The sequence below is a fragment of the Sarcophilus harrisii genome, chromosome 1 (assembly GCF_902635505.1).
Source record: "Sarcophilus harrisii chromosome 1, mSarHar1.11, whole genome shotgun sequence".
Classification (NCBI taxonomy): Eukaryota; Metazoa; Chordata; class Mammalia; order Dasyuromorphia; family Dasyuridae; genus Sarcophilus; species Sarcophilus harrisii.
Window position 1 is genome coordinate 584,481,290 of NC_045426.1, and position 23,639 is coordinate 584,504,928.

Consider the following 23,639-nt stretch of genomic DNA (forward strand, 5'->3'; position numbering starts at 1 on the left):
CCATACTCATACAAATCCATCAGGACCAGGAAGCACACTCAGGCAGAATGCACCAAGGTGAAGCCCAACAAGGACCATTGAGCTGGAAAGAACCTGGGGAACTTCCAGGACTCTGAGCTCTGAACCTTAGGAGCATGAAGGGCAGCTCTGACCCTGAAAGAGCTTTTCTGGAGGCAATAAACTAGCCACTCAGTTCACATGGTAACGGAGACTATGACATCCTCAGTGGGTGGTGAGGTCATAGAATGCATGCTATAAAATAAGTGAATTATGGGGGTTTCCTTTATCTTTAAAGAAACTTCTGCGAAGAGCTTAGAACAATTTTTTTCCCCCTCGAGTGCCATTTTCCAAAGGTACTCACCGACAAATAAGGTGTGACTGTAATGGCTGCACTAAGTTGTCTATTGGACAGTGTAAGAAGGGATATAAGGAAGGTGGACAGAGAACTAAGGCAATTGAAATGCCTCGACGAATGCACACGTTGCCTCTGCGACTTATATGTGCATCCTTATTGCTGTTGTGACTTACATCCATACCCTTATTGCCAGTGCTATACCAAGTGCTCACGCGTTTGTGGGCTATGTGATCTATATCCATATTGCCTGTGTGATATCAAGCTATTCTGTCTTCGACCATCAATCAGAAGTTTGGAGAGGAAAGCCATTAAAGCCATTCTGGATGAAAAGAAAGAACTGACCAAGTAAACTTATTCTTGGATATTTATAGTTGCTAATATTAACCTGATAAGATGGGATAAGGAAAGAGGTTCAATGATTGGTTCTTACACAAAGGTGAAATGATGCTTGGGAATAAAAAGGATGCCTTAGCAAGGAAAAGAAAGACAATGAGTTCAAGGAGGAAAGGGAGGTAGTAAAAGTGACTGTGTGATGTGAACGTGAGTTTATAGTATTACTATTATGATTATAATTAGGTTTGAAGATGGTTCCACAGACAGATGGTGTAGTGCTAGCTGATGGAATACTGGTGCTTGCCAAAAAGGTTATTTGATGGAGGGCAAGTGCTCATAAGGTGGTCAAAAAAAGTGATACAAGGACACTCTCAAGGTCTCTCTTAAGAGGTTTAGAATTAATTGTAGGATAGGGGAGACACTGGCACAGGACCTCCCAGCACAGTGTGCCCTCATCAGAGAAGGTGCAAAATAGAATTGAATTAGCTCAGAAGAAACATGAGATGTGCAAAGTTAGAGAGTGCAGGATCTATTTGTGTCCTACCTGTGGAAGAGCATTCTGAGCTCAGACATACTGTAAAACTACTCTAAATCTTCAAGAAGGAGGGGCAACAACCAGCCAGGTTTGAGGGAATAGTGTGGGGCTCCGAATGATTGAAGGCAACAAACTCAGCATCTTTTCCTGCCTAGGGGATAAGTAAATTGAATCTCTTTGAAATTAGAGAAATAACAATGGGGGGAGTAATGATAAAAGATGTCTTAATATATGCTTTAGGTTTTGGCAGCAAGGGAGCAAAGATGATATAATACAAGCAATAACAATTTCCCCACCAAAAGGCCAAATGATGTCTTGAAATTTGTATTTATTGCATTGCTTCCTTAACCCCAAATAGTAAGGTATCAGAAAACAGAAAGAAACATATGCTAGAGGGACAGCTAGTTGGTGTAGTGGATAGAGCACCAGCCCTGAAGTCAGGAGAACCTGAGTTCAAACTGATCTCAGAGATGTCCCTCCTTGGTTCTCAGTTTCCCCATCTGAAAAATGAGAATATTGGAGTATGGTATCAAAAAAATATTGACTTAGAAAACTGCAAATTAGCCTAATCAATGCAGCATTTTTTATTTTGTTAAATATTTCTTATTTATATCTATCACTTAATACCTGTCACCCTGGAAAAGTGTCCCTCCTTGGTCCTCAGTTTTCCCATCTGTAAAATGAGAGTATTGGACTAGAGTGGTATCCTTGCCTATTGACGTAGAAAAGTGCAAATTAGCCTCATCAATACAGTATTTTATTGATTTTGTTAAATATCTCTTAATTATATTTTGATCTTTTGATTCAGGTAGCACTCTGGAGTTTCTGGATGCTTGCAGTTTGACATCTCTGGCTCTCCAGGATCTTATCTCTGGCTTTACATTTTATAGAGCTGATCTAAAATTGCTGCTTGTTTTCAGACTATACTCTAAAATACTTCAGTTTTAAAGGGAGCAAAACTTTTAAGTGCAGATTTTTTAAACTTCTTTTTGGGGAGGTTATATTTTTCTTTTTTTCCCAGACCAAATCTTCCTTTGTAACTTTTTTTTCCTTCTGTCCATTTGATTACAGTGTAAGTTTAGCTGTTCCTATTGATGAAAATTAGTGCTTGAAGACCTCTCACTAATAGGAAGAAGTAGGCAATGCTGCGTCACACATGCTGACAGAGAAAGAGAGCACCATTCTCCCATTGGCATGGAAGGAGGGAGTGTAGGCAATGCCATGCTCCCTTGTACACTGAAGCATCATTCTCTCATTTGTTGAAGGCCTTTTATGTGACCCTTTCTCATGTTTGACACACTTCAGGATATAGGAGAATAGAATTCACCACATTCACTACAACAGGAAGGTACAAGAATTGAATGATGATGAAGGTGCAAGAGAAAGGTCCAGTTATGAAAGATTCAGAAGTGTTCATTTAAAAAACAAACAAATCTCAGATGTCATCAAATGAACTTGTTTTTGAAAAGATAAAAATCATTTAGCACATTCTATTTGGTCATATTATTTCTTTTGTCCCATTTTTTATATTACAGGAAAAAAGTGAAAGCACAACCAATGTAAAAATAGTGGGTCAGATCCATGCATATTCCATCAGTCCAATATTACAATGATTTGACAACAACATCAAGGGATGTTTATCTGAAGGACATACTCATTTTTTATAATCTACCTAGAAAGATTAGGCTGCATTTCCCTTAATAATTCATTCTTGGGGTAGCTGGATGGTAATATTGGAATATTATGAAGAAGCATCTCCATTATCTTGATCTCTAGCTTTGCTACATTTTTCTGGAGATACAGGGATTAGATTCCACTGGCTATATTATAATTACCTGGTGTGACCATCCTGTGATGTTATATGTAACAGGTTCATGATTTCTACTTTATTCTATTCTGATTGTGGTATTTTAAAAATACTCAGTATGATGTTGTTGGTTCTTTTGAGCTACAATAGTCCAGTCTACAGTAACTCCTAATTCTCTTCTTGTATTCATGGGTAAATATTCTGATAATATTCATATTACCAATTATCAATCATTCAATTTATAATTGCATGCAATTTATTGAATTCAATTCAATATATATTCAATTTATAAATGATTTTTATTTATTTCTCAATTATTTTACCCCAAATCCATTACCTGGCCCATATAGAAATTCATTTTACACTTCCTTGTCTGTTCACCTCTGTCTCTGATGTTTTGGCATTTCACTAAGTAGAAAAACTTGGTATCATCTCCAGATATAATTCTTTAATTTTCTTAAGGCTTTGAAGAAAAAAAATCAAATAAAACTTATCCTAGCACCTATGAAAAATTCCTCCACCCTAGAAAATACTTCTAAAGGAATGTATGATTATTCATAGAAATAGTCATAGGAATTTTACCCCTGAGTTCTCAAAAGATGGTCCCATACCTCACATGTCAAGATGACATTTTTTAGAATAATTTTTGATGTAGAACCCTCTTCTATGGCATTTAAAAGATACAAGTCAGTCCCATTCACAGAACTGCACTATCTCAGAGCTGAAAGAAGTCTCATAGCTTATTCAGTTCAAACTTATATTTGAAAAAGAATCCATATTTTAACATACCTTAAAAATGGTGAACCAGCGTTTGCTTAAAAAGGAAAAGAGGGGGAACCTATTGCATCTTTTGCCCATTGCTCTCAGGTCTGACCTCTGCAACCAAAAAGAGTAAAATTGATCTAGATGCTATCAAAAGTGCCCTTAAAGCATTAGAAAACAGCTATTATGTCCCTATCTGAACTTCTCTTCAGGATAACATCCACAGTTCTTTCAATTAACCCATACATTGTATGAATTCAAGATTCTCCACTATCTAGGTCTCCTTTCTCTGGATGTTCTCCAAACTATCTATGCTGTTCTTCATTCATTCCATCAATTCCAACTTTTCTTGATCCTATGGACTATAACATGCCAGGCTCTTGTATCCTTCTCTATCTTGCAAAGTCTTTCCAAGCTCATGTTCATTGCTTCTATCACACTATCTATCCATGTCATTCTTTGCCATCCCCTTCTTCCTTTACCTTACCCTTTTCCAACATCAGGGTCTTTTCCAGTAAATATCATCTTCTCATTATGTGATCAAACGATTTCAGCTTCAGCTTCAGCATTTATCTTTCCAATAAGTAGTTTGAATTAATTTAATTATTGGCTGATTTGATCTCCTTGCTGTCAATAGGGTCTCACAAGTCTTCTCTAGCACAATTCAAAAATGTTGATTCTGTGGTTCTCAGCTCTCCTTTGTGTCCGATTCTCATAACCCTACATTACTACTGGAATATATATATATATATATATATATATATATATATATAACTCTGACTATAGGAACCTTTGTTGGCAAGGTGATGCCTTTGCTTTTTAGCATGCTATCCAGATTTGCCATATTTGCATTGCAGATAGTAACTCTAGCCATGAAATTAATTTCATGGCTAGAGTTACTATCTGCAATGCAATGATCTCTGAGCCCAAGAACAGAAAATGCTTCCATTTCTTCTCTTTCTGTTTGCCAAGTAGTGATGGGAACACTTCCCATGATCTTCACTTTTTAAAATGTTAAACTTCAAGCCAGCTTTTACACTTTCTTCTTTCATCCTCATCAAGAGGCTTCTTAATTCCTGGGCCCTGAATAGAGTAAGCTATATTTCTCCTTGTAGAAACCCTCTTACTTATCTGCAAAGGTTGTTGGTCAATTAATCAACAAACATTCAACAAGAACCTATTATATATAGTCAGGTCCTATATTAAGTACTGTGGATTAAAAAACAAAAAACCTAAAAATTAAACAGTTCCTTTCCTTAGGGAGCTTACATTGTATTGGGGAAGGCATAGAAATATAAGGTAATTAGTGGGAAAGGAAGTCAGGGCATTGGCAGCTGGAAGGACCAGTCTAAAAGCATTTAGAAAAGATCTCAAATAAAAGATGGTGATTGACATGAGCTTTGAAGGAAATTTAAGATATGATCTACTGGTCATCCTGCCATCGGGGGGGAGGGGAGGGGTAAGAGGGGGAAAATTGCTGTAAAGTTACCCATACATATAACCTGTAAATAAAAGGCTATTAAATTTTTTAAAAAAAGATTCTAATTATGCTTAGATGTTCAGTGATCTTGCATATTTATTACTGATTCCATTAGTATGCCTCCAGTAGTTTCTATAATGCCCTTTGCAGCATTAGCTCTGAATGGTCAAGCTTCTAAGCCAAACACCGACCTTCTAGTATAACAATGTTTGAGCATATGTGGCCATTGAAAATAGCCAAAGAAATTCTAGCCTTGGGGCCCCTTTGCAACAAATTGCAAAGGTTTTTTTTTTTTAATCAAATAGTTCATAATTTCTTAATGAAGTTTTTTTTTAGAAGTCCTAGCTCCATGTCCTTCCATTCCATTATAATTATCTGTCTGTGTTTATCTATCTCTATCCATATGCACATATATAATATATATAGTATAATACACACTTGAGTGTATAATATAATGTATATCATATTGTATATATAGCACTGTGTGTATTTCTCTGTACACATATATATACAATCTCACATAGGCACATACATATATGTTTAGTTGGGTTGAGAAGGTCCTCTGTCTTTACCTATATCTGACCTTTATAGTCCAACCTGTGACTTCAAGAGATGATTGGAAATTAAATCTTTATCTCATCAATAAAAAGTGAAGCGAAAGATGCACTAAACATCCTTCACCCCATAAAGATTCCTCTTACTCCCTACCTTTCCTTTGTTGTAAAGAATCATTGATCCTGGATTTACTTTAAATCCCTCTATAAGATTTTTCTCTGATTTTATTTTTTTAGTTATCAGAATTTTGAGGTTGGCCTTCATCTCATTTGTCTTTGTCTTTCCATTTGATAAATGCACAAAGATAGCTATATAAATCTTACCCTTTCAGAATGTATAATGTAATAAATAAATGCTTCATGAACTTAAAAACTGTGCAATTAGAGGCAGCATGTTAGAGTGGAGAGAGCTATTGATCTTGAAATAAGAGAACCTGGGTTCAAAACCTCTCTCTAGTATTTAATGTGTTAGTTCCTTAAAATTCCTGGGCCTCAGTCTTCTCATCTGTAAAATGTGAAGGTAAAACTAGGTGGCTTCTGAAATTCCTCCATCTCTATGTATAAATAACTTTGTTATTATGTAAGCTTTGATAATAGCTGCATAATAAGAAAGGGGTTGTGACTGAAATCAACCTAGAAAAATGAAACATGGCTTTTTTACTTATCAAATATCCATAAAGATGTTATTTTCTATATTGGGTTACCCCCACTAAATCTATCATTTCTCTAGCTGATCTCAAATTCTCAAGCATAAATCCATTCATTCATATAAAAATGCTTATTAAGCATTTTTTCTTAAATTCTTGAACTTATCGTTTTACATTTTCTATGCAAAGCATTGTGTTTTTTGTTTTAGGAGAAAATCCTCAAACACATTAGGCATCATAGCCTCAAGAAGTTTCCATTCCCTTATTTCCTCTTCCATCAACTTTACTTTGAGTAGAGACTGGTGAACAATTAGTGTTATGAGGAAATAAATAATGAGAAACTTTGGTTCCCAGGTACCTAGACACCAACCTGCTCTAAATTTAATGTTTATATTAAATCAGGTTGGGTTTCTTTTGGGGGAGTTATAAAAATATAGTAAAAAAATACACAAATGGTATTCCTAACATAAATGGTAAACAAGGCACCAAGGCAGAATAGGTAGGACTCTGCTTGCAGCCAGGAAACTAAAAATCTCAAATCTTAGCTCCAATAAATTATTGTTTTTCTCACTTCATGGGCGAGTTACTTAACATCCGTGAGCCTCAATTTTCCCATTCAGAAAATGGGAATTAATATCAGTAGTACCTACTTCACAAGATCATTGAAAAGATCAAATGAGATAATGTAGTGAAAGTACTTTGGAAATGAAAAAGGTTATGGAAAAGTTAGTTATTATGTATAATTGAGTAAGTCCATTATCTGATGCCAAGGGTTAAAGCCCAGGCTGAATTGCAGAAAACCTTCAGAATAAAGTCTTAAAGTCAGGTTTATGGTGGAATGAGACAATCTACCTTCTCTCATCCATAAGAGCAGCAGGGATTGTGTATCAAAAGGTCATGCTATGTGCTTTCTCCTTAGTCCTTTCCAATCATCATTCAGCCACTCAATGGCTGCACAAAAAAAGAATTATTTCATGCTTACCAATTTTAGTTCTAAATTTAATTCCACTGCACTCTGTGCCATGACCTTGCTGTTTAGGAGAATAGTATTCATCACCACCTGACCTGAACACTCATATACAGGTCACATTGATTTGTAGCTGGTGATTCAGATTACAATCTCTTTAAAGCTTCAGATGCTATTTTAAAAAAAGACTGGAACAATTCTTTTATTTGACCCCTAATTATGCATACCACCCCAACTTAATGCTTGCCCAAGTGCCATTTTGGGACTTGGAGGAGATGAAACAGAAAAGAAAGTCAGAAATAGACCTTTGGAATTATTTAAATCCACGGAGAAACGAGGGAATAAGTTTATAATTGTCCTTCCCCCAAAGAACCAAAGATTTGGTTCTTTTTGGTCCACTTTTCAGATCCCCTTACTGTGAACCCCAAGTCCCAAACTCCTCCTCCAAAGATATGGCAGTCATCTATAATGTGGAATAGTGGGGAAAGCACTGTTCTAGAGGAAGAACATTTTTTTGTTTAGTCATTTCAGTTTTGTCCTAGTCTTCATGATCCCCTTTGGGGTTTTCTTGGCAAAAATATTGGAGTAGTTTGTCATTTCCTTCTCCAGTCCATTTTACTGATGAAAAACTTCAGGGGTGAAGTGACTTGTGTGGATCATACAGCTAGTGTCTAGACTCACATTTGAACTCAGGTCTTCCCGATTTCCTGTCTGGCACTCGATCCACTAGATGACTTCAAATCCCACCTCAGTCTCTGAGTAACTGAGGCTTTCTCTTCCTTTTCTATAAAACAAAAGGATTGGTCAGCTTTAAAACTGCAACCCTATGGAATGGCAAGTAGAAGGAGATGTGAGTCCTGAGTATAGCCCTCTTCCCAGCACTGCCTGTTCTTGTAAGATTCCAGTCAAAGAACAGAAAGTCACCTCTTTCTGTTAAGATGGGATAGTGGAAAGGACGCTGACTTCAGAATCTGAGAACCTAAGTTTAAAGCTTAGCTTGGCTATTCACTCTGTGTGTGATCTTGAACAAATACTTTTCTTCATTAATAAAATGAGAGCATTAGACTTTTGATGGTTTCTAAGGCTGTCATTTATGCTCTAAATCTGGTTAAAATCTAAGATCATTGCAACTGAACTTTCTCTTAATGATGGAATTACAGGATTTCTCCTGTGGCTAGGACACGGGAGTGATGATCCATTATATGGTGGGAAGTGGGATGACTTCAGAGTCCACTATACAAGTCTCATGTGAATCTCAGTTTCTTCATCTATGAAATGAGGATAATAATAAATATATGCCATTCAAGGTTGTTGTGAGGATCAAATGAGATGGCATATATACAGAGCATGATAATCCTGAAAGAGTTATGTTATAGTGGGCTTTGGTGAATGAGAAATATCACGGCATTATGACAGCATGGTTCTTTACCCATAGCTGATTGTGGTAGTAGAAAGACCTGGATTCAAGTCCTCTGGGACTATCTCTGTGAAACTGGATTAAGTTATTTAATCTATCAATGCTGGTTGCAACTCTGTGCCTCACAATGGCCAAGAAGATGCTGACCTGCATATTGGGGAAAGGAAGTTTTCTCATCTGAGAGTTCCCTATACTAATATTCACAACTCCAATCCCTATCCTTAATCTGGTGAATAAACTTTGTCCACAGCAAAGCTTTGGCTTTTGTTGTGGTTTAGTTGCTCATTTATTTTTCAGTTGTGTCAACTCAAAAACAAGATAAGGGAATGACCGAGTATTTTTTGGAAGGAGTCAAATTAGGACCATTTCCACAAGACCAGACTTTCTTTGATTCCTATATTGTGAAGGAGAGCAGGAACAGGAGTAATTCAAATACAGGAGGAGGAAGGCCACCTCTTGCTTCCTCCTATTAAATGGTGAGGAAAAATTTGAGAGGCTCTAAGGCCTAGGGTGCTGTTGCTGCTGTTCAGTTATTTTGATCATGGCCAGCTCTCTTCATGAGCTCATTTGAGATTTTCTTGGCAAAAATACTGCAGTGGTTTGCCATTTCCTTCTCCACTCATTTTACAGATGAGGAAACTGATGCAAACCAGATTAAGTGAATTGCCTAGTTATAGCTAGTGAGTGTCTGAAGCAAGATTTGAATTCAGAAAGATCAGTCTTCCTAACTCCAGGCTAAACATTCTATCTATTGAGCCACTGAGCTGTCAATCTCTTATAATTTGAGAAAGGGATTGTATTCTTGCCACACCCCACTTTAGGCAACAGAACTTCTGACTAAGCTGAGATTCAGTTCCAATCAATCAATAAGCATTTATTAAGTTCTTGCTTTGTCTCAGCATTGATGGAGGTACTGGAAATACAAAAGGAAAAAATTAAATAGCCCTTGATCTCAAAGAGCTTACATTTCATTGGGAAGAACCAACATAAGAATATAAACTTTTTAAATTAAATGCAAAGTTATGATGGGGGAGTTGGGGCAGAATGCTAAAAGACAGAGGGACAATGAAAGGCTTCACATAGAAAAAACATGGTACTCAAGCCGAATTTTGAGGGAAACATGATTTTAAGAGATGAAGGTGGGGAAGGAATATATTCTCCTTGCATGAAGGGATAGTGTGTAGAGATATGGGGATGATGGAGTATCAATAATAAGGTCAGTATGGTTAACCCATAGAGTACAAGAAAGTAACTAATGTATAATAAGGTTATACAGGTAAATAAGGATCATGTGATGAAAGGTTTTATATGTCAAACAGAGAAGATTATATTTGATCCTAAAGGTAATAGAAATTCACTGGAGTTTTATAGACTAAAAGAGCTGACAAGATGAAAATTATTCTTTAGGATAATCACTTTGGCAACTCTGATGTGTGGTGGGATTAGGACGACACTGGAGGAGGTGTGACTAATTAGAATTGGAATAGTACAAGTGAGAGATGAGCAAATTCTGAATGAAGGCAGTGCCCCTATGAGAAGTAAGAAAGGGAACATATACAAAAGATGTAGATGTAGAAATTCCAAGTTGGACATGTGAGGAGAGGGGAAGTAAGGAATCAGTGGCAATGCCAACACTATAAAGCCTCTGAGTGACTGACTGATTGGATGGTAGCAACAGAAATAGGAAGTTCAGAAAAGGAATAAATTTGGGGAGAAAGATAATGAGTTCTGTTTAAGAAATGTTCAACTTAAGAGGTTTGTGGGACATTCTATTGGAAATTTCGAGTTGACAGTTGGAGAAAGACAACTCAGAAACATGCAAATTTAGGAGAAAAAGACCAAGGCAAAATAAAATAAAAATAAAAATTTCTGCAAGTCATCTGCATAAAGATAACAATTAAATCAATGGAAATAGGTAAGATCCACAAGAGAGAACATATAAAATAAAAAGAGCTGGTCAAGAATAGAGCCTAGAGGAACATTCAAAGTTAGGGGCCGCGATATAGAGGATCATTCAACATAGGAAGAGGCTGAGGAGTGTTCAGACAGGTAGGAAGAAGAGTTACCAAAAAACCAGAGCAAAGAGAGTATCCAAGAGAAGGGGGAGAGGGGGTAATAGAATTAAATGATGCAGAGATGTTAGGAAAAAATGAGGATTGAGACAAGACTGTCTGGTATTTAAGAGATTTTGGGTAATTTTGTAGAAAGTGGTTTCAGTTGAGAAGCAAAGTTGGAAGCCACATTGCAATGACTTGATGAGTGAGAAGAAAGGAAATGACTAAGAAAAATGAAAAACTGGCTACCTTGTTCCTTACTCAAGACACTGTTCCATATGTCTCTGTGCACTGCCATCTCCTATGTCTGAAATGGCACTCCCTCTTTCCTTCCATCTCTTTCTTTAAGATGTAACGTAGGCACTATCCTCTGCATGAAATTTTTTCTGACCACTTCCTTTTTACTACTAATGCTCTCCCTCCCAAATTATTAGTCGGCATTTAATTATTTTGTATAAATATACACATTTATGCACATACATGTTCATACATATGGATATAAACACAAATACTCCCAAACACATCTAGGCTGTGTGTTTGCATATATTTGCTAACTTTATACATTTTTACATTAGAATTTGTAAGCCTTATAGCAAGTAGACATTTTTTAATTTTTTTGTATTTCTATCCCAAAATTGCAATAGCTCAAAAGAGATGTGAGATGCACAAATTTAGAGACTCCAAATGTTCATATGGACTATTTGTGCCAGATTTGTGACAGAGCTTTCCAGGCTAGTATTGGTATGAGAAATCATAGTTGGACACACTGTAGCTTGACCCCAACTTATTGATGTCATCTTGGTCCTCTTCAAAAATGAAGGAGAACCACCACTACTTCTATTCCCAGAGTTTAGTACAATGCATAGCACTAAGTAGGTGCTTAATAAATGTTTGTTGATTGACTAATAGATTGAGACAATCATTGTATTGACTGGGATAGGGAAGGAAAACACAGAAAAAATTTAAGGGGGTGAAAAAAATTGTTCATTGAGGGTTTTTAATCATTCATGTTTATTTTAAAAGGTGAAATATGAGTATATTTGTAGGTGTGGGAAAGAAAGCATTTTTGCATTTTTCCCATTAAAGACAGGAAGAAGCCCTCCTGAGCTGGGTAAGATTCCCCCTTCCAATTAGGAATAGAACAGGGTCTGCATACTTCCTTGGAACCTTCAGTCTAGGCTGCTCCCATCAAAAGAGATAAGAACTTGCCCCTTCCAAATCCTCTTCTCAGCTCCAGGAAGCCTGGTACCTAGAATTTCCAAGTTAGCTCAGAGCTGCTTGTTTGAGCTATTTCCTATCTGGAAACACTGGGTTTCTGTCAGCTTTCTTTTTTACTAGCCCAGCAGCTTTCTTTTTTTTTTTTTTTTTTTTTATTTAATAGCCTTTTATTTACAGGATATATACATGGGTAACTTTACAGCATTAACAATTGCCAAACCTCTTGTTCCAATTTTTCACCTCTTACCCCCAACCCTCCCTAGATGGCAGGATGACCAGTAGATGTTAAATATATTAAATATAACTTAGATACACAATAAGTATACATGACAAAACATTATTTTGCTGTACAAAAGAATCAGACTCTGAATTATTGTACAATTAGCTTTGAAGGAAATCAAAGATGCAGGTGGGCATAAATATAGGGATTGGGAATTCAATGTAATGGTTTTAGTCATCTCCCAGAGTTCTTTTTCTGGGTATAGCTAGTTCAGTTCATTACTGCTCCATTAGAAATGATTTGGTTGATCTTGTTGCTGAGGATGGCCTGATCCATCAGGACTAGTCATCATCTAGTATTGTTGTTGAAGTATATAATGATCTCCTGGTCCTGCTCATTTCACTCAGCATCAGTTCGTGTAAGTCTCTCCAGGCCTTCTGAAATCATCCTGTTGGTCATTTCTACAGAACAGTAATATTCCATAATTTTCATATACCACAATTTATTCAGCCATTCTCCAACTGATGGACATCCATTCAGTTTCCAGTTTCTAGCACTACAAAAGGGCTGCCACAAACATTCGTGCACATACAGGTCCCTTTCCCTTCTTTATAATCTCTTTGGGATATAATCCCAGTAGTAACACTGCTGGATCAAAGGGTATGCACAGTTTGATAACTTTTGAGCATAGTTCCAAACTACTCTCCAAAATGGTTGATTCATTCACAACTCCACCAACAATGAATCAATGTCCCAGTTTTCCACATCCCTCCAACAATCATCATTATTTTTCCTGTCATCTTAGCCAATCTGACAGGTGTGTAGTGGTATCTTAGAGTTGTCTTAATTTGCATTTCTCTGATTAATAATGACTTGGAGCATCTTTTCATATGACTAGAAATAGTTTCAATTTCTTCATCTGAGAATTGTCTGTTCATATCCTTTGACCATTTTTCAATTGAGAATGGCTTGATTTTTTATAAATTAGAGTTAATTTCTATATATTTTGGAAATGAGGCCTTTATCAGAACCTTTGACTGTAAAAATATTTTCCCAGTTTATTGCTTCCCTTCTAATCTTGTCTGCATTAGTTTTGTTTGTACAAAAACTTTTCAGTTTGGTATAATCAAAATTTTCTATTTTGTGATCAGTAATGATCTCTAGTTCTGCTTTGGTCATAAAGACCTTCCCTTCCACAGGTCTGAGAGGTAAACTATCCTATGTTCCTCTAATTTATTAATAATTTCATTCTTTATGCCTAGGTCATGAACCCATTTTGACCTTATCTTGGTGTACGGCGTTAAGTATGGATCAATGCCTAGTTTCTGCCATATTAGTTTCCAATTTTCCCAGCAATTTTTATCAAACAGTAAGTTCTTATCCCAAAAGCTGGGATCTTTGGGTTTGTCAAAGACTAGGTTGCTATATTTGTTGCCTGTTTTATCCTTGAACCCAATCTATTCCACTGATCAACTAATCTATTCTTAGCCAATACCTAAATAGTTTTGGTAACTGCTGCTCTATAATATAGTTTTAGATCTGGTACAGCTAAGCCACCATCATTTGATTTTTTTTTCATTAATTCCCTTGAAATTCTTGACCTTTTGTTGTTATTTTTTGAACTTTGTTGTTATTTTTTCTAGGTCATTAAAATAGTTTTTTGGGAGTCTGATTGGTATAGCGCTAAATAAATAGATTAGTTTAGGTAATATTGTCATCTTTATTATATTTGCTCGCCCTCCAGCAGCTTTCTTAATAGTGATATTATATTTGCTTCCTACTTACCTTACAGGTATGGTTTCTGCATCTGCAGCATTATCGACCCAATTTGTTTTTCCTTTCCCTATACTCCCATCTCCTTGGGGTGGTATTATTATGTGTTGGAAAGAGAAGCTGCCTCTCCCCATGCCCAAGTTGAATACTGAACATTGTTACAGCATCTGTGAGTCAGTTCTTGACTTGGCTTCTTGCAAAAGAGCACATAGCCCAGGGAGAAGTAGGAAGGGATTTCATGGCATCCTTTTTCATATAAATGGCATATTCTACTGGTGGATTTCTCCTTAGTGTCCGAGAGTATGTATCTCTAGCACTTTGGTGAGCTCCAAAGAAAGAGTAGAGCTTCATGACAATGACCTTTTTCTATTCTGAGGTCCTTTGTAAGAAAAGAGCTTTATATGTCAATGTCTGACTTGAAAGCACTTTGGAAATTTGGCTGTTTGTTACTTAGCAGGCTAGTGACTTAGACTACTTGCTTAAAGATTTAATTGCTCTGCTTTTAAGTTCACATTTTGTTGTGATATGGGAACCACCTGCCAGTGGTTGCTGGAGGTCTAACTCAGACCTGCAGAATGGACCTCTTCATGTGAAAGGATGATGATGATACAAGGAGACTGAGAGGCAGTTGCGTTCTCTGACCTTCTTTTCCCTCTGCCTCCAATTTATTTCATTCCCAATCCACAAGGAACATCTGTGAAGGCTGCTTTGCAACCCCTTCAAGTTTATGATTTATAGCTATGGAGGCTTTTGGAGAATTGACCTGCTCCTTCACTTAAGCATGGTCCTTAACAACATTTAAGTACACATGAATAATTCTTTTATATATCAAAGTGTTTTTCTTAAACTAGGCTATTTTTTTTTCAGTTTTTTTTCCCAAGGAAAACAAAAATAAATTCCTAATGTAGCAAAAATCAGAATATGTTTAAAATTCTGAGACAAACAAAATGATGTATAAATGCAGTCTAGATTTCCTTTGTCACCCAGAGAGGTCATTCTATGCAGGATTTTAGAAAGCCATATTGGAGGCTGAAATAACTGGAAATTATTGAATAACTGAAATAAAGGATAGTGCCAAACTATAGTATTTTAACTGAGAAAAGGGAATTACAACCCAGGGTCACTAAGTAGTGCCACAATACTGGACAGTACGCAAGAAGGGCAGGGTTAAATGTATTTCAACAGGGAGGAGTCTCAATAGAGGCACAGTCTTAAGAAGCTGTTAATATAAGTTGTGGTATATAACAACTAAAAGTTCATAAAGAAGGCTGAGAGGGAGGAGTGATTTCTGGTCAGAACATCAGGTCTCAGCTTCAAGTGCAACAATAAGGAAACTCTTTTAGACCTGCTCCAATTACAGGGACAATTGAGATCAAAGTCAGGTTGCCTCTTTTGAACCCTCAATTCAACATTCTTTTTTAAAATTGGCTTCAGTAACCCTCAAGCAATTCATAGTTCTAGCATCAGGCAAGATCAGTGGCTGCATTCAACATTCCCCACTTTTGGTCAAGACAAATTCTATTGTTGACCCAGGGAAACATTGAGGAATTTGATGAGCTGCTGGACCATGACAGTAGCATGGACCACAAGGAGAGACATGTAGGCAACATTTAATCCCCTTAACCCGCCCCCCCCACCCCCAAGAAGGAGCAAAGTACAGAACTATGAGGGAAAAAAATAGTATGCAAGGGGAAAAGCAAAGAGATAGACTGACATATTGACAAGAGTCTTTGAGGGCAGTCTCCTTTCAGCAAGCAGGGCCTTATAAAGCACATTGAAAGTACAAGAAAGGTAGTCCATCCCCACTGTCCATTTCATTAGTCCATCATATCTTAGGGCTCAGATTTCTCATACAATTGTCTAGTTTCTGAGAACTGCAGTCATCAGTCTTCTGGAAATGTCCCTCCTTAGAAATTCTGAACATGGCCAATAACAAGCAAAAGGAGGAAACTAAAAGGATCTATGAGATTCTGACTTATGAAATAAAATCTATAATCAAATTATCAAAAGGAACAGATGACTCTTTAAGTATGCATGTGTATAGATATCTATCTATCTCTATAACTTATATCTATCTAAGCAAAATTGAACTCCACTGTTTAACAGTGGACCTTACATGAATTTGATTTTAAATTATTGTAAGGCATTCAATGAAGAATTGTCTACAGTGTTAGCAACAACAGTCATGAAACATTATTGTACTGATTGAAATGTCTTGATGGATTTTAAATCATTTGGCATTGATGCATAGAGTAGTAGTAGACATTAATTTCATGATCCATCTTTATTTAATTTAATGTATAACATGTTTTTAGCAGCATCTTTTTACATTTTCATTAGAAATTACAGTAATCACTAGAAATTCCTTCAGCAGTTACATATACTACAAGGGCTGTTTATAGCTTATATAATATATATATATATATATATATATATATATATATAATGTAATAATATGTTATGTATTATTACATTGTATTAATCTATTACATATTACTGTGATATTATATATTATAATAATGGCTGCTTATATATATTGAAATATTATGGCAGATTTAAAGATGTTTAATTACCTTAAGAGAGGAAAGAAAAAAAATTAAAATACAAGATACTTCATTTAGGTTGGATCTAATATGTCACACTGGGTAAAAAATGGTTTGTTTAAGAATACCATTATACTGATGTAAGTAAGACAACATTTAAAAAGTTAGGTAGACAAAAACTAAAAACTGAACAGAGATTACAAGAATTCATAAATTCAGCAATGAAACAAAATAATGGTAATGGAAAGAAAAATATTTAAATGGTATAAATTTTCTTTAAAAAAAAAGAAATACCAAATAGTAATAAAACAAATACTAATTAGATATTCTATTGTGAAACAAAACAATCTTCCTACACACAGAACACAAGGTGTTTAATTTGTAATACTCTTATGTATCTATTACTTTAAAATATTGTTTTAAATAAAAAGTATTTTTAATAAAGTGCTTCCTCAAGTACATGTCAAAAAATATCAAACAAATTCACAGAGCCATCATAATATTTGAATGCCAAGAGCATGAAAAATTGAAATATCTATAATGCTTACAGGGAAAAAAATGGGATCACTCATTCTCCCTTAGGAGATTGAGGTGCTGCCAAGAATGGTCACATAAATGAATTCATCCAAAAGATGCTGATTTTTTAAAAAGGCTGTGGTGTGGGGTATCATGTAGAGTAAGTAAATCATTCCAGATTTTCTCAAATGAATTGTCTATAACTAGACTCAAATGAACTGGATAATATATCCACATATACCACTGCTCTCAAATCCTCTTTGAAATCCTTGTGCTATTTCTTTGCATTTCAGATGCTTTCTATACAAATGTTAATCCTACATTAAATTATAATTCCCTTTCAGGATAGTGCAAAAATTATTATTCTCTTCTAAAATTAATCTTTTAAAAACAAAATTAAAGATGTTTGAGATTTGACTATGAATTAATTAATATGTATGTATATATACATATGTAAATATGTGTTCCTGTATGTATGTCTAATTATTTCCATTACATTTTGGAAAATTTAAGGAACTTATCATATACATGAATATATAAATATAGACAGGCAGATGCCATGACCATTCATTTGGTTATTTAGGGTATGGAATCTCAGATTGAAAACAATAGGGCGTGCTAAGGTATTACAACAACATGAAGAAGGACTTGCAGTGGTTATAAAGATTTTGCTAGGAGAGGAAGAAGCAGATTGGGACCATTTTAACAGACTCTAGGATGAAGCTCAAGGACTCCACAATGGCTAAAACATGCATAATTCCAATTGCTTTTAGATAAGAATAAACATAAGCAGCCAAATATATCATGAGATACGACAGCCTGGCTCAGAATCAACCAGGCAGAAAGATTTCTTTTATGGCAAGCTGACTTAAGAAGGTCCTCATTTGGCCTTTCCAAGGCTACTCTCCCAATCTTTTCCCTAAGAACAGATATCCACTGACTGTAGTCATAGACTTCACTTCTATTGAGTTGCTGGCATTTTCCTTGAGCAGTGAAAGCTTGGCTCAAAGACATAATAAACCTAAATTAAAAGAAGTTAAAAAAAAATTCAAGGCCCCAAAAGATTTCACCTCAGACCACAAAGTCTCACTAACCACAGTGGGGTTGGACACAATTGTTATCAACAGGGTCAAGCTGTTGCAATAAAGTAGCTAGCAAATAAAAAGTTATCAGGTCTTTAATAAATCATATAAAAGATTTTGTGTAACATGCTTTTCTTTTCAAATACAAGTTAAAATTCAGCCTGACAAAAAAAAAAGCAGTTATTAGAATTTAATAAAGTTACTCATCCTTTAAGGCAAAAATACATTTCTAAGACTAGTCTAATTAGTATTATGTCCAGGCTAGCTCCCTGGAAAGGGCTTCAAGATCAGTCAGAGTCAGGATCAATCAAAGTCCTTGGTCTTTAGGGGAAGAATTGAAGGAGGCAGGCAAGCTGCCACGTGGTTTCCCAAAGATGAATACTGGACTCTGGAGTCTGGATCCTGAAGTCAGTCTCCTCCTCATCCTCTGGCAGAGTGAGGAGAGCCATCACATCACCATCTCATCTAAATACATGTATATGGAACCATTATCTCACATCAAATAGGTAATTAGCCTTGAGTGCTCTGCTGTCTGATTCAAGTACACCTTTTCAGAGTTTCAACACTCTACAAATAAGACCAAGTTGGTTAAAGATATAATATCAATATAGACTATTTTAGATATAACTTTCTAATTCACAATAAATAGTCTTATACCATAAACAAATGTCTGCTTACTCTCCTCCTCTCATAAGGAGCATTTGCATTGGGGAAGGAAAAGCAGTTTTCTAAGTGGACCAATATACAAATCTTTCACAAAACTGTACAATTTTTAAAAGTGATGATGAATTTGAAAGTTGAAACAAAATCTATTAATCTTGAATCAATTCTGAGTTGACCTCAATTCACTTGAATGCATTTCAAAATTACCTTACATATAAAATCACAATTGACTTTAATACAACAGAACAAATTTAGGTGAAACTTCCTTCCAAAAGGGAGTTTGCTATGATCCCTTGGCTTCTATCAGAAAGGGAGTTTGCTATGATCACTTGGCTTCCACAAGCCAATCCCTGTGGTAACTTTTCTGACACTTCCTGCTTACAACCCTGAAGATTCTTAGGTAAACAATCCAATGCAAGGTGAATTCTGCTTCACAATGATAGGAAGAACCAACTTTGAAAGGTATTTCTTAGCTGTGAGAATTCTAGAACTTATACTGTCACCACTGGAACTGTCAAAATAGCAAGTCTCATAGATCTTACTAGATAAAATGAAGAGATTTAAAAAATAAATTCAACAAAAGTAATTAGCAGCTTTAAGACAACTCTTCAACAATTGACTTTATTTCTAAATTACAAGAAGTCATTCTTCTATGTTAGTGTTACTAAATTTCACATTATACATTGTAATTAATTTTTACTGCAGAATTTTCACAAAGAGAATTAATACAATGAATAGAACACTTAAAATCACAATAACTAAACATTTTTATAGTACTTGATATATAATATCAGGCAAAACCTGATATTAAGTATTCTATAAAAGCTTCTTACAAACTATCCTGAAAGGTGTATGTTTATCCAACCTTATTTCCTCAAAGAGCTAGACCAATTCTTAGTCTCAGGATTCATTTTACTATCTGAGGTTTTCCAGATAAGAATAAGTTTCCCATTCTCAGTTCCCAACTACAGAACCCAGGAATTCCAAGCTGCATGTCACAAAGAATAACCACATGGAAGTTTCCCATATCTTTTATTCTTTCTACCAAATTAGAAACCTTTCTCAACTTTTTCTCTCTCCCTCTCTTTCTTTCTCTTCAAACACACACACACACACACACACACACACACACACACACACACACACCCCTCTAGTGATCCACACCTTTTTTTCAAATCCTACATTCCTCACATTTCTACAATAACCCAGTCTGTATTCATTCCACTGAAAAATTTCCTTTAAAATTTTGGCACATACTATATTGTTAAATAAAACTAATCATTTGACTTTTACTCTCAAAGTGCTATAATAATTATCAGTATACCTGTAACAACTAAACTGTTGAGTTATGGCCAATCAGTTACAAGATGAAAATGAAGACACCAAAAACCTGTTTAGAAAGTATTAACATTATGAAAACTTTTTACAGCTTACAAAAACTTAACTTATTCTAATAACAATTAAATGTTGGTATATTATTCAGAGAAATAACATTTTTCTAAATAAATTTCATGTACATTTCAAGTTGCTTTCTTAAGTAAGCTTGTCTTTTTTGTGTGTGCACCAAGCAAAAGAGTTCCCTAAAATGTAAATATGTAATTGATTATAAAAAATGGGTGGAAATCTCATATAAATTACAACAAAATTTCTAAGTTTAAAAACACACACATATACCCCAATTCAAAAATTATTTCTAAATTAATTTATATTATCATTCCCACATATTCAGTTTAGATTTTGCAATCAAATCCAATTTATCTTTTGGTTGATCCCCAATTCACCAAACTTTTCTCTTTTCCATGAGTTAATACTTAAAACTCTATTTGGTGGATGAGAAGCCAGACAGTTCGCCAGATTCAATTTCAACATAATCTATAAACCTTAATTTTCATGTTCAATTAAATCTAGATTTATAATTTCTAATATTCAAGATCAATTCCTAATTAAAATTTCAGTTAGTTAGAAGCAAATTAGTTAAATGCAAGTTAAAAAAAATCAAGGTGTTTGCACCCTGCAATTGCCCCTTTGTGTAAATTACCTTTCTGGCAATTTTTCCTTTTTGGCAAAGATTTATATATCTCAGTGAGCAACATGATCAAAGGTAAGGGGCTTATTCAAATTAATTGTTTGAAGAGGGGAAAGAGAGCATCTGGAGGAAAAAACCATCTCAAAAAAAAATTTTTGTAACTTTTTCCTATTTTTGGATCCCATAATATTCTATTACTATGTCTTTTCCCTCCTCTATCTCAGACTACAAAGGGGAAAAGGAAAAAAAAAATTAATCTGGGATAGAGGAAAGGGCAGGGTTAAATTATTTCAATGGGAAGGGAATCTAAATGGAGATACAACTTCAAGAAGCTGTTACATAAGTTCTTTCATATAACAACCAAAATTCCATAGAGAAAGCTGAGGGAAGCTTGGGGAGAGGAGTAACATCTCATCAGAACAGCAGATTTGGACTCCAGATCCAGCCACAGGGAAATTGGTTTAAACCTCCTCCAATCCTGAAAATTGTTGAGTTCAAAGTCAGGTGTCCCTTTCTGATGTCTGTAATCGACATTCTTTTTGTTTAAACTGATTTTGATAATTGTTGGGCAAGTCAAAGCTCTAGAATCAGGTAATGGCACCAATTGCATTCAACAAGTGGTAAAGAGCTAAAGAAATCCCAATGTCAAGTCAGGGATAGCAGGAGGTAATCTGCTTTCCCCTATGAGACATAGTGGGTGGGGCACAGGTTACTGCCAATCTGATAATATTCAGGAATTCCCAAAATTCCCAATCTGGGAATATTCAGGAAACCACCCACCCTTCTCCAAAGGAAAACTCATACTCCTGAGAGAATGGGGAAATGCAGCAGCTGTAGCTATGATATGTAGCCTACTATAAGAATGAAGGAAAGTATAACTCATTCCTGATCCAGAGATCAAAGGATCCTTTAAATCCCATTTAACAAAGTCCAGGATCTGAGCAGTCATACTATTTAATCCAAATATACCATTGGCTCTGCATAAGCTATTCTGAGATAGGCAGCCAACTAGATACTCACCTCTGAATAACTGACTTTGAGTCTTTGTGAGTCCCTGGAAGGGACAGCAGTAACCCTACAACTCCATTCTCTCATTTTACAGATGAGAAGATCAGGACCCAGACAGTTAATTGACTGTCTAAAGATATCCACCTACTAAGTAGCAGAGCTGGATACTATAATCCTAGGTCTCCGGATCCCAAATCCCATGTGCATCTCATAACCTCTAGATGACTACTTTATCCTCACTCCCATCTCCACTTAAAATGACATAACTGTCTCCTTCTTAAAGTATTATCTGCTCTGAGCTGCCTTTTTTTTATTTTTTAATTACAGACTAAGAAGAACAACAAACAAGATTCTGGCAGCATCCTGTTGCAGTAGTAACTTACTAGGGTCAGTGAATGTGTGCGGCTTTGAGCCTGACCAAGTCAAAGTCAAAGTAAAAGATGGAAAGGTGTTTGTGTCAGCGGAACGCGAGAATAGATACGATTGCCTAGGATCGAAAAAATACAGCTACATGAACATCTGCAAAGAGTTTACCTTGCCCCCTTGTGTGGATGAGAAAGACGTGATTTATTCTTATGGACTTGGCAGTTGTGTGAACATTGAAGCCCCTTGTGCCCCATGCCTTCCATGCGGTCCATGTGACCCATGCGTGCCATGCAATCCATGTGGCCCTTGCAACCCATGCGTTCCATGCAATCCGTGTGGCCCTTGCAACCCATGCGTTCCATGCAACCCATGTGGCCCTTGCAACCCATGCGTTCCGTGCAACCCATGCAACCCATGCAACCCATGCAATCCATGCAGTCCCTGCAGTCCCTGCGACCCATGCAGTCCCTGCGATCCGTGCAGTCCCTGCGATCCGTGCAATCCCTGTGATCCGTGTGACCCGTGTGATCCGTGCGACCCATGCGACCCATGCAGTCCATGCGATCCTTGTGATCCTTGCGATCCGTGCGATCCATGCTATCCATGTGGAAGCCGAATTTCCTACCGGAAGATCATAACATAGAGGGGTATAATCAATAGGCTGGTTAGGAGTTAGTTAGTTTTAACATGAGGCAGCTCTTTCAGTGTTTCTCTTTCCCTGCTTTCTGAAATTCATAGGCGCCATAATACATAACTGCAAATATGTTGGTGTTGTGTGAGAATCTTTCCGCTCTGCCTGCCGCTGAGTGGGGTTATCCCCACACAATTCCTGGGTTCCAAGGAATGGTAGGAAAGAAAAATGGCATGGGAGATCCATTCACAAAGACCCAGGCATGGATTATTCAATGATGGTCCTTGGGAACTCTACCTAGGAATTAAAGAAAAGTGGAATATTTGAAATGCCCCAAATCATGAAGACAGACCATATTATATGCTGGATTCCTGGGAAAAGACCAAGAAGTGAATGAAAAAGGGACTTACTTGGGAGAGGCCAAAAAAAGGGAGTAAGTTGTTGATTTCAACCTGTCCCTGGAAGATATCACAAAAACCATAAAGTTTGCACTATAAATATTGTTTAACCAGTCTGAGTTGTGATGTGATGGGCTAAATGGACCTAGAATTTTTTCCTAAGCTGAATATCTCCTGGCTGCTTCTTCAGGTTCAGGACTGAAGAACATTGGTGTCAACACAACAGTTGTCTTGAGATATTTTTGTTCCCTGTGCAAAGGCTATCTATTTCCCATTCATTTTTG

The 23,639-nt window shown here is 36.2% G+C and overlaps 1 protein-coding gene across 1 annotated transcript; it reads left to right on the forward strand.

The window, feature by feature from the left end:
- Positions 1-245: 245 nt before the first annotated feature.
- Positions 246-23,462, forward strand: ODF1 (outer dense fiber of sperm tails 1). Its single transcript, XM_012541740.2, has 2 exons — positions 246-700; positions 22,288-23,462. Exons 1-2 carry the CDS (start codon positions 384-386, stop codon positions 22,967-22,969), a joined length of 999 nt encoding a protein of 332 aa, XP_012397194.2. The 5' UTR covers positions 246-383; the 3' UTR covers positions 22,970-23,462.
- Positions 23,463-23,639: the final 177 nt, after the last annotated feature.

Coding starts and splice junctions, on each gene's coding strand:
- ODF1 (XM_012541740.2), top strand. CDS start 384: ATGGCTGCACTAAGTTGTCTATTGGACAGTGTAAGAAGGGATATAAGG. Junction 701..22,287: donor GAAAAGAAAGAACTGACCAA/GTAAACTTATTC, acceptor TTTTAATTACAG/ACTAAGAAGAACAACAAACA.